This window comes from Myotis davidii, unplaced genomic scaffold, assembly GCF_000327345.1.
Source record: "Myotis davidii unplaced genomic scaffold, ASM32734v1 scaffold949, whole genome shotgun sequence".
Lineage (NCBI taxonomy): Eukaryota > Metazoa > Chordata > Mammalia > Chiroptera > Vespertilionidae > Myotis > Myotis davidii.
The window spans coordinates 1-14,291 of record NW_006300364.1 but is presented as its reverse complement, the minus strand read 5'-3'; the positions used below and the strand labels follow the sequence as shown (position 1 = coordinate 14,291).

General features: G+C 42.9%; 2 protein-coding genes across 2 annotated transcripts; one reads left to right on the top strand and one right to left on the bottom strand.

Annotated features, from left to right (window-relative positions):
- Positions 1-2,463: 2,463 nt before the first annotated feature.
- Positions 2,464-3,222, top strand: LOC102763574 (olfactory receptor 7D4-like). The gene is made up of 2 exons (XM_015572459.1): positions 2,464-2,893; positions 2,984-3,222. The coding sequence occupies exons 1-2, from the start codon at positions 2,464-2,466 to the stop codon at positions 3,220-3,222; spliced, it is 669 nt and encodes a 222-aa protein (XP_015427945.1).
- A 9,776-nt stretch (positions 3,223-12,998) lies between these two features.
- On the bottom strand, positions 12,999-13,922 carry LOC102763279 (olfactory receptor 7A5-like). Its single transcript, XM_015572461.1, has one exon. It carries the CDS (start codon positions 13,920-13,922, stop codon positions 12,999-13,001), a length of 924 nt encoding a protein of 307 aa, XP_015427947.1.
- Between the last annotated feature and the right edge of the window lie 369 nt (positions 13,923-14,291).

The window sequence follows — 14,291 nt, the reverse complement described above, 5'->3', positions numbered from 1 at the left end:
ACATATACTACAATTGGAAGGATACAGGGAGGATTGGCATGGCCCCCATGCAAGGAGGACATGCAAACTTGTAAAGCACTCCATAGTTTTTAAAATAAACTAGTTTTTAAAAAATCAATGATTCACTTTGTGCACAGAGCACATGGCTAGTGATTTTTCCTTTGAAGACAGCTACAAGGAAGTGAATTGGAGCATCTTGTTTGGGTCCGCTGCCTCCCCCACCACCACCCCAACTGCAGCCTCCGCAGTGGATCCTGCAAAGGGGGCCTTCTCTTCATTTTTTATTGAATTCAGTTGCTTGGAAATCACTTCTGTTTGACCAGGTTCCATTCTCCCTGTCATTCCTTTAATTTCATGACTTCACATTTACATAAATCTGTTCCTACGTAAGAGCACACATAGTCACTTTTGTGAAAGTACAAAGGTAAACAAAACAGGTGAATCCCTGTTTGTTTGGATCTGGCACCGTGATGGTGAAGACAGAGTCCAATGAAATAAAGGTTTGCATGACAATGTGCTCAGGCTTAAATCATATTGATTAGACTGAGCCCATTGATTTGTCAAAAGGAGATCAAAACTTAAAATCAAAGAAAAACAAAGATGCTACATAAGAAAAGTGAGAAAGGGGGCTTGTCTCATCTGCCATCAACCGTATAAAAACCAACTGGTCAAAAATATATGGAAGAGGCACAGGGAAAAAAATGGTCTTCTACTGCTTGATATTAAAAATATTAACCAGTGTTGTTTTTGTATATTTCTTTTTGTGAGTTATTGGGGTTTTTTTTAGTCAGTTTTCACTTGGGATAGTCAATCTGTAAGGTGTTTCACATCATATATTTACAACTGCCATAGTTTCATGGACAATTTTATTTCTTCTTCTCTATTCATTTTGCTTAGCCTCAAGGGGGTATAATTGGAAAGCATCCAGAATCCAAAGAAGATTTTTCTTCCTCATTGTCTCTCAAGGACCAACTGAGCTAATTGGGTCTCTTTTCTTCCTCATGTACATTTTATTGCTCTCTTGCTTCTAATGTTCATTTAAACTATTTTTTAATGTTTCTTTAAATACAGGGAAGAAAAATGGACATAGCAATATGAAATCCCAAGTTTATGTGTCCATGGGAGGCTTACAATTAGGAATATCTGGGTACTTTTCTAAGTTCTTTTTGATAAAGATCCTTGATATTGACAGTTTGACTTATATTTACTCATTGACTACATAGTGTGGGAGGGAGTGAAAAGGACATAGAAATAACACACATGAGGAGGCCCTGGGGTGTGTGTGTGTGTGTGGCTTGTAAACTGAGAGCAGCCCTCAGAACAGGGGTGCCTGGACTGATATATTCCAAGGTAACTTACAATATCAAGAAGGAGGAGATCCTTTGCAATTCATAGGATGCTTTTGCAACCAGATTACTCAGTGCAAGATTTACATGTTGTGCAAAAGGTATTCTCTGTGACTTGAAATTTCAACAGCAACACGTGGCCACCTTGTTTCTTAATATTCTCTGACACCATCTCTCATCCTGTTCTGACTTGCTCATTCCCTTGACACACTGGCAAATGTTGAGTATTGGTTTTCTGAAGCAACCATATTCCTGAGGGCCCTTACACAGGCAGATCCTTCTACCTAGCAAACACTTCCCCCTCAGTTTCCAGTTTAGTCTTCTTTGAAGTGTCTGTTAAAGACTCACCTGTGGCAAGTCTTGGCTAAACACCATCCTATATAATAAAAGCCTAATATACAAATCAACCGAACAGTAGAGCAACCGGCCACTATGACATGCACTGACCACCAGGGATCAGACGCTCAACACAGAACCTGCTCCCTGGTGGTCAGTGCACTCTCACAGGGGGAGCACTGCTCAGCCAGAAGCCAGGCTCATGGCTGGCAAGCACAGCGGTGGTGGTGGGAGCCTCTCTGGCCCCGAGGAGTCCTGGACTATGAGAGGGCTCAGACCAGGCTGAGGTTCCCCCCAGCTCAAGTGCACTAATTTCATGAACTGGGCCTCTAGTAAAAAAATAACACTCGCTATATATTCTTTCCATTTAATGTGATTTACTTTTCTTTATATTAGCTGCACTATTGGATATATTACATTATTTTTTCATTTGATTATATTATTGCTCCCTCATTAGTTTGTAGACATTTGTTTTTAAGGATCCATACAGTGCTTAGAACATGATCTATAGTCAATATATATTCCTCAAATGCATGAAAGATATCCTCAATAACACGGTCATATATATTATGCTTGAAGAGCAGGTTGATGGTAGGAAAGGAAATTCTAACAGAGATACCATAATGGGGACCAGATCACACACCAAATATGATAATTGTTTCCTGATTATAAAACATGAATGTGTCATTTATTCTCAGGTACTAATGCTTGTTAATGTGAAAATTGGTTATTCATTTTTTCTTTATTTCTCTTTTTTTTCTTTAGTAGTCACCTCTGACACATGGAACCAAGCAATGGTACACAAATTTCAGAAATTCTTCTTCTGGGACTTTCACAAGCACTGGAACTACAGTCCCTCATATTTGGGCTTTTCCTCTCCATGTACCTGGTGACTGTGTTTGGAAACCTGCTCATCATTTTGGCTGTCAGTTCAGACTCCCACCTCCACACACCCATGTACTTTTTCCTCTCCAACCTGTCTTTGGTAGATATCTGTTTCACCTCCACCACCATCCCCAAGACACTGTGGAACATCCAGACACAGAGAAAAGTCATCACCTATGAAGGCTGCATCACACAGATGTATTTTTTCATACTTTTTGCTGGGTTGGATGACTTCATCCTGACTGTGATGGCCTATGACCGGTTTGTAGCCATCTGCCACCCGTTGCGCTACACAGTCATCATGAACCCCCGGCTCTGTCTGCTAGGTGGTGGTCCCCTTGCTGGGATCCTTTACTCTTACTCTAAGATACTTTCCTCCATATGTGGAATCCCATCAGCTCAGGGGAAGTATAAAGCATTTTCTACTTGTGCATCTCACCTCTCAGTTGTCTCCTTATTTTATGGTACTAGCCTTGGAGTTTACCTCAGCTCAAGTGCTACCCACAATGCACAGTCAAGTGCAACAGCCTCAGTGATGTACACTGTGGTCACACCCATGCTGAACCCCTTCATCTACAGTCTGAGGAACAAGGACATAAAGAGGGCCCTGCAAAGGTTCCTGGCAGGTAAACTTTTCAAGTGCCAACTGTACTGAACTGAAGAATTGCCCAGGAATGCATGGTTCAAAGCCTCAGAGCCTGAAGTCTGAAAAAAATTAATCAATCTTTGGACCATATTTAATTGGAAATTCTCATTTATCTCATGAGTTAACATGAGTTATTTTAGCATAATTTATTCTCTTATGGCATACTAGAGACCCGGTGCACGAAATTCATGCTCAGGGGGTGGAGGGGAGGGGTTCCTCAGCCCAGCCTGTGCCCTCTCACAGTCCGGAACCCCTCGCTCCTTACCGCTCAGCTCACTGCTCCTTAGTGCTGCCACAGAGATTCCCGCCACCTCCACCGCATTCGCCAGTCGTGAGCCCTGCTTCTGACTGAGCTGCTCTCCCCCTGTGGGAGTACACTGATCACCAGTGGGCAGCTCCTACTTTGAGCATCTGCCCCCTGGTGGTCAGTTCATAGTGACCAATCATTCCACTGTTAGGTCTGTTTGCATATTAGGGTTTTAATATATAGGATAGGATATTGAATGTGAACTATAAATGAAAAATAAAATTAAAAAAATAACCAAATAAAATTTCAGATCTGAAAAATTTTTTAATATATATATTTTTTTAGTTCTCACCTGAGAATGTTTTTAAAATTGATTTTTAGAGAGAAAAACATCCATGTGACAGAGAAATACTAGTAGGCTGCCTCTGCACCTACTGACCCAGTGGGATCTAACCTAAACCTAAGTATGTGCCCTAACTTAGACTCCAACAGAAAATCCTTTGGTGTACAAGTCGTGACTCCAACCAATTGAGCCACCTGGCCAGGGCAGATCTGAAAAAAAAAATTTTAATGTACCTCCAGGCCCTGATTGGTGTGGATCAGTAGTTACAGTGTCCTCCCATGCACCAAAGGGGCATGGGTTCAATTCCAGATAAGGGCACATATACATGTTATGGGTTCCATTCCTGTTGGATTGCTTTTGATGTCTCTCATGTTAGTTTCTGTCTTTCTCCCTCCCTTCCATGTAAAAAGAAAAAAAAAAAAAATCAATGCAAAAATGTCCTCAGGTGTGGATTAACCAAAACAAACAAACACCCATCCCCAGTGTGATTATTGAAGGAGCATATGAAGTATTTGTTGAATGAACAGGAAGGGATGGGACTTTACTTTCTGTTTTAGCAACTTTGCAAGCCAGAAGGTTTATTTTTATTTTTTTAAACATATTTTATTGGGTTTTTTTACAGAAAGGAAGGGAGAGGGATAGAGAGTTAGAAACATCTATCAGCAAATTCCTGCACATCCCCTTGACCCATATCTAATCGGGGACCCCTCAGTCCACAGGCCAACGCTCTATCCACTGAGCCAAACTGGTTAGGGTCAGAGGCTTTATTTTGTATTTTAATTTTTATTGATTGATTATTTTAGAGAGAGGAAGGGAGCGAGAGAAACATCAGTGTGCTGTTCCACTTATTATGCTCTCTTTGGTTGCTTCTTGTCTGTTCCCTGACGAGGGATCCAACCCACAACCTTGCTGTATCAGGAGGAGGTTCTAACCCACTGTACTGCACGCTGCCTGTCAGGGTCCCTCAACAAAACCCCTCTGGCGTGCCCTGGCCCCTGCTGTGTGTTGGAGCTCCTCTGCCACAGCAAAGGTTTGGGTTCTATTCTGTCAGGGCACCTACTTAGGTTTTGGGTTTGATCCCCGGTGGGGGCTGACTGCTGCTCAGGAAGTGACCAAGGACCATGGAGGTCCATGAGCTGTAGTCATTTGGTGGGGAGCTGGGTTTCCATTGGTGACATGGCCACTCCAATCCCCACCACCCCATCTCCTCCATCGAGGATGAATTCAACTATGGCAGCCATGTGTCCTCTGGGTAGGTTGCCCTGTCTGTGGCTCACCAGGCCTGGCTGCTGCAGTCACCCCGGGAGGTGGATTTCCGGGTTCCCAGGGAGAGCGGGGTCCCAGAGGGAAAGTACTTCACTCCACCTCCCCTTCGGGATCCCAGGCGGAGCAGAGCGTCCATCCTGCTCAGGGCTCAGAGGGGAGAACCGCCCAGGGAGTCCTCCTAACTGGGTGTGAGAAAACAAAACTGGAGCCCTTCCTCCTTGAACACAGTCGTCTTCAGATATGTGAATGCCTTTTATTTTATTTGACGAAGCCTCACATGCCCAGCCTCCTGGGCCTGGCAGCCACGCCCACTCGCTCCTGCCTGACATTACCTGTGAGGGTGTCCCAGCTAATTAGCATATTCCTCTCTTATTATATAGGATTCCTAGTAATTTTTCTATTGTTTCCCTGAAAATATGGTCATGAATTATATTACTCCTATGGGAAAAACTACTCTTGAATACTTAGGTCATTTGCATAATTTTATTGTAGAGGAAAATCTGAGATCACAGTTTTCACTTACATGCTTATCATTAGTTTCCGTAGCACCACCTTTACTGCTCTTCTTGATGATGTAGACTTCAACATGCTAGTATGTTTTATAGCTGGTCTCCTGGTTTTATATTCTTCATTCTTTTGTTCAGCTGTGTGACCACATGCCTACCATATCCACTGTAAAAAACCGACTATCGAATACATGTGTCCAAGAAGAATCTACATGGAAATATATATTTTAATAAATAGACTGATCTTATATGGTTAGAGTTGGAGATGACCTTAAATATAAGGAAACAAAAATAGCCATATAATTTATTACTATACAAAAATGCTAGACATCAATTCCAAACTGTGCAATATGGTCTTTACACAGTGGCTTCCTTGGTTGGGGTGTCTAACGGTGCACCAAAAATGCTGTAGGGCATATATCTAGGTGGCGGGTTACATCCCAGGCATGGTGCATACTAGAGGCAATCAATCAATGTTTTTCTTTCGCATTGATGTTTTTTCTCCCTCTCTTTCTCTTTCCCATTCTCTCTTTCTCTTTCTTTATTACTTTCTCTTTAAAATATCAATTAAAAAATAAAGAAAAAATATGAGGTTCATGCGTAAGTGTCCTTATTTATTTGTGAGAAGAAGAGTGTGAATTGTTTTATGCTTGTTTTTTTCTGAGTTATTTTCCAGTTTCTGTTTGAAAATTTTCAATGTGATCCCTACAAATGTGCCTCCTTCTAGTGCTTTAAATGAAATACCTACCCTTTTCTAAACTTTTTTTCAAACCCACTGAAGGGACAGTGAGTGAACAATCTCAATATCATACAATACATATATCTGCTTTATACTCAAGAGTGTATACTATCTTTATGATCAAAGGATGAATCACACAGGAGTTACAATTCTGCCAAGTCATGTGAACAAGAATCACAAATTTTCCTGCACAAACATGCATGTCCTTCTACCCAGTTCTGACTACCTGGAAGGGAAATCAGTGGAGGCACTTCTGTACAGTTATCTAAATGCATTTGAAAAACAAAATGATAGTGAATGCTGTCCTCAAATATCAGTACAAATGCCAAAAGTAAGAAGTAGGAGATTACTATCATTTCCCTCAGTTCTGTTTGCTTTGATTATAGTATCAATTCACTATTGCTGTATAGTAAGCCATCTTAAAAGCAAATTGTTTAATACAATTCCTTTATTTTCCAATGGGTTTGCGTAGTGAGGAGGTGTTCTGATCCCTGCTGGTCTCCTCATGAGTCTGCAGTCAGCAATGGGTCAACTGTGGGTCAGCGGGGGTGTCTCTGCTGACCTTGGCTGGGCTTTCTACCATATTAGGGACTCAGCTATGGTGACTCATCTAGGGAGGGCTTGGCTGGAATAAATGACTCTGTCCGCATGTCCTCTCCTTCTCTGGAAGGCCCCTGGATTTGTTCACATGGCTCAGCCAGGGTTCCTAGTGAGAGCAGTAGAAATGCACCAAGGCCTGGTAAAGCGCACTATCACTTCCACCATTAATTTGACCAAAACTACTAAAAAAAGAAAATCCTAAGTCCAACCCAGATTCAAAGGTGGAACAGAAGACTTCAGCTCTGGATGGGAGGAGCTTACAGTCACACTGACGAAGACATGGAAACAGACAAAGAATGGGGAACATCGCTGCAAATTTACCAATTGTGTAAATTTTAACTCAGTAGAGTTTTTTTTTTCTTTTTTCAAATATATTTTATTGAGTTTTTACAGAGAGGAAAGGAGAGAGATAGAGAGTCAGAAACATCGATGAGAGAGAAACATCGACCAGCTGCCTCCTGCACACTCCCCACTGGGGATGTGCCCGCAACCAAGGTACATGCCCTTGACCGGAATCAAACCTGGGACCTTTCAGTCCGCAGGCCGACGCTCTATCCCCTGAGCCAAACCGGTTTCGGCCTCAGTAAAGTTTTATTTGTGTAGTGAGGTGTTCTGATCCATGCTGGTCTCCTCATGAGTCTGCAGTCATCTATGGGTCAGTCATTTTTGGCATCCTCATGTAGACAGCCCTTTTCATTTTATTGATCTGCTCTTACATTGACCATCAATGGCTGAATGATCTCAGAGAAGAGAATGAGAGTAAAAATATGTTTAATGAGCAGATGTGGAAGTTCTACTCTAAAGGGTCAGGCCCCTCCAAATATAAACATCACCCCTCTGCCGCTTGTCTCCAGTTTATCATTTCTAGGTTTAAAAAGTAAAACTTTTTCCTTCCAGATATCTTCACTCTAAGGACTTAACTCATTGACTAACAGAAATAGAAAGCTGTTACCTTATTGATAACCATCTTTTTTTGGCATCCTCATGTAGACAACCCTTTTCGTTTTATTGATCTGCTCTTAACATACTCATAATCCAATCCAATACTTGTATTGCTTGGGGGTGGAGTTCCTGATGGAAGGAGGTGAAGTTGTTCAAGATAAAGATTTTGGCCCTAGCCGGTTTGGCTCACTGGATAGAGCATCGACCTGGGGGCTGAAAGGTCCCAGGTTTGATTCCCATCAAGGGTATACCTTGGTTGCAGGCACATCCCCAGTACGGGTGTGCAGGAGACAGCTGATCAATGCTTCTATCTCATTGATATTTCTATCTCTCTCTCTCCCTACCTCTCTGTAAAAAAATAAAAAAAAATCAATAAAATATATTTTTTAAAAATTCTGGAGGTTAATTGCACAACAATGTGAAGGTACTTAACCCTACTGAACTGCACACTTAAAAATGGTTACAATGATTAATTTTGTTATGTGTTTTTTACGACTTAAAATGTTTAGTAAAGGGAACCATATTCTGACACATGCTACCACATGGATGTCCCTTAAGAACATCATGCTGGTGAAAGAAACCGGTCAAAGAAGGACAAATACTGTGTGACTCCACTTTTATGAGGTCCCTAGAAGAGTCAAACCTATAGAGACAGGAAGTAGAATGGTGTGTGCCTTGGGCTGGGGGAGAAGGAGGAGGAATGAATGCTTAATGGGAACCAAGTTCCACTTTGTGAAGTTAAGAAAGCCTGGAGATGAATGGTGGTGATGGTTGCATGTGAATGTACTTAATGCACTGGACTGTCAATTTAAATAATGGTTAGATGGTAACCTTTATATTACCTGTATTTTACCACATTAGGGAAAAAAACCCAGCCCTAGTTGGTTTTGCTCAGTGGATAGAGCATCAGCCTGTGGACTGAAGACTTCTGGGTTCTACTCCAATCAAGGGCACATGCCAGGGTTGCAGATTCCATCCCCAGTAGGGCACATGCAGGTCGTAGCATTTCAGTGATTCTCTCTCATCATTGATGTTTCTATCTTTCTCCCCTCTCCCTTCCTCTCTGAAATCAATAAAAATGCATTTATAAAAACAAAAAAGAAAAAAATCCAGGACAAGAGACCTAAGTGGCCACACATTGTTTTCTTTTCCTTGATGTGCAGACAGTAGCCAAGTGAAAGGAAAATCTCTGATGCATTAAACCATGGAGATTTGGGGTTAGCTTGTTACTAGAGCAGAACTGAGCCCACCCTGATTCAGATGTGGCAACTGGCACCCAAGCCCTATCCCATGTGTACTGATGCCCTCATCCATGATCCCCAGGGCTGGAACAAAATTTAAGGGACACCAAGGAACTCAAGTAGTCAAGATGACTATTATTTAAATGAACTGTTTTAAAAAATCAAAATTAATGCAAAACATTCATGATGATTTAAATAGCAAAATGTTAAATAAGACAGGATCTGTCACAGCAATGTGCCGAGACATTTTAGAACAGAGGCCAAGGGAACGATTAATCTTTTTGCCTCATTCATCTCCCTATAGTCGCTGCTCTGGTGAACAACTGAGAAGATCTGCCTGGGGATTTCTGTGGCCTATGTGGCTGCAGGTCAAAATTGATAAGGAGTTTGCATCCCTGGGAATGACCCTCCACCACTTTTGGTAAATCAATACCCCAGCTCCCTCACTCCTCAAGCGTTATGTTCTATACTCTCTCAAAGATCCCTGGAAGGACTGACCCCAGTGCCTGCCGGGAGCCAGTCCATCCTTGCTGTTTCAAGGGACCTGGCATATATGGCATACTGTTCTTAATATGTTTGCTCACCTTCTTGGCGCTGTGTTTTAACCAAGGTCACCTCTCCGAGAAAGGTTGTTTCCCCAGGTAGGGATTTTCCCCTGAAGTTAGGGAGGGAATAAAACCTCTTAACTAAGTGCCAGGCGGGTAATTAATCTAACTACGAACAATCATGCTTTTCTTTACTCCCTGGAATGGAGATAAGCTGGCTGGAGAACCTAGCGAGAGAACATGGCTACAGAACCTGGCTGGAGAACCTGGAGAACGTGGCTGGAGAACCTAGCAAGAGAACATGGACACAGAACTTGGCTGGAGGTTGTGGCTAGAGATCCTGGCAAGGCTGCTGATCAACTGAACGCTGTCTCCATGTCATTCCTTCTTCGCCGACTCCATCCACACCTTTGGGGACCCCTGGACCCGCTGGGGCTGGACCCCAGCAAGTGCCCACTGCAGAAATAGTTCATTCAAACTCTCATGATTTGTTGCCTATACCTCCCTATCTCATGTCCCTTCTTCTCTACTCATGCTTTGTAAGATCTACTGCTAATGATGTACCCACACTCAATCCTTATCTCAAACTTTGCAGTTAAGGGCAACCAGCCCAAAGCAGACTTCTATTACAATTTTATTTAAACTGGGCAAACACTATAATTCCTGATTCACCTCTTAATCTCTGGCGAAATATGTTGTGTTAGTGATTTATTGCTGTGCAACAAATTGCCCCAAATATAAGGGCCTAAAATAACAGCAAATAGTTATGATCTCACAGTTTCTGTGGGGTCAGAAATGAGGTATGGCTTCTCTGCGCTCTTTGCTCCAGTCTCCCTATCTTGTAACAGGAACAGGAACATAAGTTCCTTCTTCATCAAACATCAGGAGATGGATGGGCTGATTTATTAAGGCACAAAAAGGCCACTAAAAGCACTTGCTTCCAAGTATTGGTCTCTGTCTAGACTCATAACCTAGAAAAGCAGTAACTAGAGCAGGTGTCAGTGCTCACTGGAAGGACAAATGAGTTAAGACAACCCTCTGAGGCCTTTGACATGAGAGACAGGAGGGACCCAGAGATGCCCAGATGGTGGAAAGGAGGGCAGGAAAAGTTCCAGGAAGGGCTCTGGTCCCACACAGGGCATGCTGGGCTATTTGAGACTCCCTGGGTAGCCAGGCTCATGTGGCCACTGGGAAGGAGGTCCTAGGAGTGGCAGAGCTGTGTAGGAAGGAGGGGTTGAGGAAAACCAAATGCTATAATCATGACTCCTAGGAGGAAATGTGCGGGAAGAACTGGGAGATGGCAGGTCAGAGAAGCTGGAACCATGGCTCGGGGTGGGCACCAGAGGGCCTCAAAGGAAGGCTGCCCTGGGAAGCCCCCCATCTGGCGTGGCCTGAGAGGATGCCTCTCCTCTCTTGGTTGCCCTGGAGATGCTGCTGGGCTTCTAGACACAGCCCTACCCAACCTCAAGGGAGAAATGTCCTCCTCCCCACCACTGCTTCCAGCCTCTGCCACATAAGGCTTTCATGGGTGCTCATGCCATATATTTTCAGGACAAAGGAATCAGAAGCACATGGCCTGAGTCTCCAGGGAGCAGTACTTCTGGAAACAAGACTAAAAGGAAGAGAACAGAGTCAGAGGGGGAGTACTGGGATGTGGACTTGAGAGGCAATGAGAGAAGGTGCCTGGTTTTGAGCAGGCTCTGCCCCTCGTGATATCCACACCACCAGAGCTCTCACATCAGGGCCAGGTCTTGGCTGGGTATGAAGCCACTGTGGACCCATCTGGAACCTGGGCATCTCCCTCTGCTTCTGTGGGCCTCAGTGTTTTACCTAGTGGCCCAGGTGCTCAAGTCAAAATCCTAGAGTCATCTGTTGCTCTATCTCTGCTGCTCTCTACTTCCCCAAAAACTCCAGTATCAGCAAACCCGGAGAGTTCTACTTTCAAAATCCACCTACTTTTTGCCTCCTCCATGGCCTTACCCTGCACAAGCCCCAGTATCTTCTACTGTGATCAGTTCAGTCACTTCTTCCCTGACCTTTCAGCTCCACTCCACTCTCCCCGACCGCACACTCACACACACACACACACACACACACACACACACACACAAACACGCACGCGCTGTTCCCCAATAGTGGCCAGAGGACAACCTCTGCTCACAGCACACTCAAAGCAAAAGTCAAAGACTTGCTTGTGACCCACAAGGCTCTACATGTCCTGCTCTGTCTCTCCCTGCCATCATCATCTCTTCCCACTGTCTCCTCACTATTTCCTCCAACCCCACTGGCTTCCTACTATTCCTGTCACTGTGGCTTATGTTGAGTGGTAAACACACATACACACACACACACACAAACACACTTGAGATTCTGTATGTTTATGTGTGTGCGCGCGCGCATTTGTTCTGTCATTCTTCATTATTCACAGATTCCACATTTGAGAACTCACCTACTTGCAAACAATTATTTGCAACCCAAAATCAGTACTGGTGAGAACTCAGTGGTCATTCTCAGACATGCACAGAGAAGAGACCAATCTGAATTGCTTACTGGCCACTTCTAATCTGAGGTCCAACAAGGCAAGACTCTGCCTTCTTGTATCAGCTCTGAGACCATAATGGGTAGTTTTCATAGTCTATGTAGTGCCACACGTAAAAAAGTTTCGTTCTTTCTGTTGGTGATTTCACTGTATTGGTACCCACTAATAATGTTTCTAAATGAGGGAGGCTGTGATGTGACTTGTGGAGAAAATATGTGTGAGATAAGCTTCATTCAGACTTATATTGTATGATATGGACATTGTTCACTCACTATCCCTTTGGTGGATTTGGAAAGGTTTTGAAAAGGAGAGATATTTAACTCAGAGCCCTAGGAAGAAGCACATTTGTAGGGAGCACATTGAAAGGCTTTCAGCAGAAGCAGAAAAATAGTTCAGAAAAAGCACATAAAACTCTCCAGGTAATTTTTCTCCAAGTGAATAAGAACACAGACACAAAGACATCCTATCCACACTTTAATGATTAGATGTGCACCATGAAAACTGTGGTCTCAGATTTTCCTCTATAATAAAATTATGTAAATAACCTTTGTACCCAAATGTACTTATGTCCATGGGAGAGTATAACTCATGACTATTCTATCAAAAAAACAATAGAAATATTACTTTGAAAGATAGTATACCATGAGAGAATAAATTATGCTAAAGGAATTCATGCTAACCCATGAGATGAGAATTTCCAATCATGTATGGTCGAAAGATTGGATTAATTTGTCTTAGAAAATAATAGAGCTCTGAGGCTTTGAACCCGTAATTCACAGCCACTTCTTCAGATTAGTACACTTGGCCCTTGAAAAGCTTACCTGCCAAAGAATCTTTCCAGGGCCCTCTTTATGTCATTGTTCCTCAGACTATAGATGAAGGGGTTCAGCATGGGTGTGACCACAGTGTACATCACCGAGGCTATTGCAGTTGAGTGTGCATTTTGGGTAGCAGCAGAGGTGAGATACACTCCTAGGCTTGTACCATAAAATAAGGAGACAACTGAAAGGTGAGACGCACAGGTAGAAAAGGCTTTATACTTCCCCTGAGCTGATGGGATTCCACGTATACAGGACACTATCTTAAAATAAGAGTAAAGGATCCCAGCAAAGGGACCACCACCAAGTAGCACAATTAAAAGATATATAATAAAGTTGTTAAGAAAGGTGTCAGAACAGGCAAGTTGAACCACCTGATTGAGTTCACAGAAAAATTGAGGGATTTTGAAGTCTGAGCAGAAGGACAGACGCAACACCATTAAGCTATGTAGCAAGGAAACCATGGCACTCAGGATCCAGGACAGCAGAACCAGCAGTCCACAGAGCTGGATGTTCATGATGACTATGTAGTGCAGGGGGTGGCAGATGGCCACCAACCGGTCATAGGCCATGACAGTGAGGATAAAGCAGTCCAACATTGCAAAGTGTATATAAAAATACATCTGGGTGATGCAGCCTTCATAGGTGATGACTTTGGTCTGTGTCTGGATGTTACCCAGCATCTTTGGGACGGTGGTGGAGGTGAAACAGATGTCTACCAAGGACAGGTTGGAGAGGAAGAAGTACATGGGCGTGTGGAGGTGGGAGTCTGAGCTGACAGCCAGGATGATGAGCAGGTTTCCCAACACAGTGATTAGATACATGGAGAGGAACATCCCAAATATGAGGGGCTGCAGTTCCAGGGCCTGTGAAAGTCCCAGAAGAAGGAATTCTGATATTTGCGTATCATTGCCTGGTTCCATGTGTCAGAGGTGACTATCAGAAAATAGAAAGAACAAATTTTCACATTAGCAAGACTTAGTAACAGAAAAGATCACACATTTACATTTTAAAATCTGGAAAATAATTTCCATATTTGGTGTATGTCTGGTTCCCATAAATCATCTCTGTTGCCATTTCTCATTAGACTTTCCTTTTTCCATCAATCAATTCTTCCAACACAATGTATATTGCTGTTTTATTGAGGATAACTTTTATTCATTTGAAGTTAATATAGGGTGTGCCAAAAGTGTAACCCACACTTTGAGTAATTATAAAGGCAATGTTTATTAAAATGCATTTTATTTTTCAAAATTGATCTATCAGCTTGTACAGTGTGTATACGTTTTGGG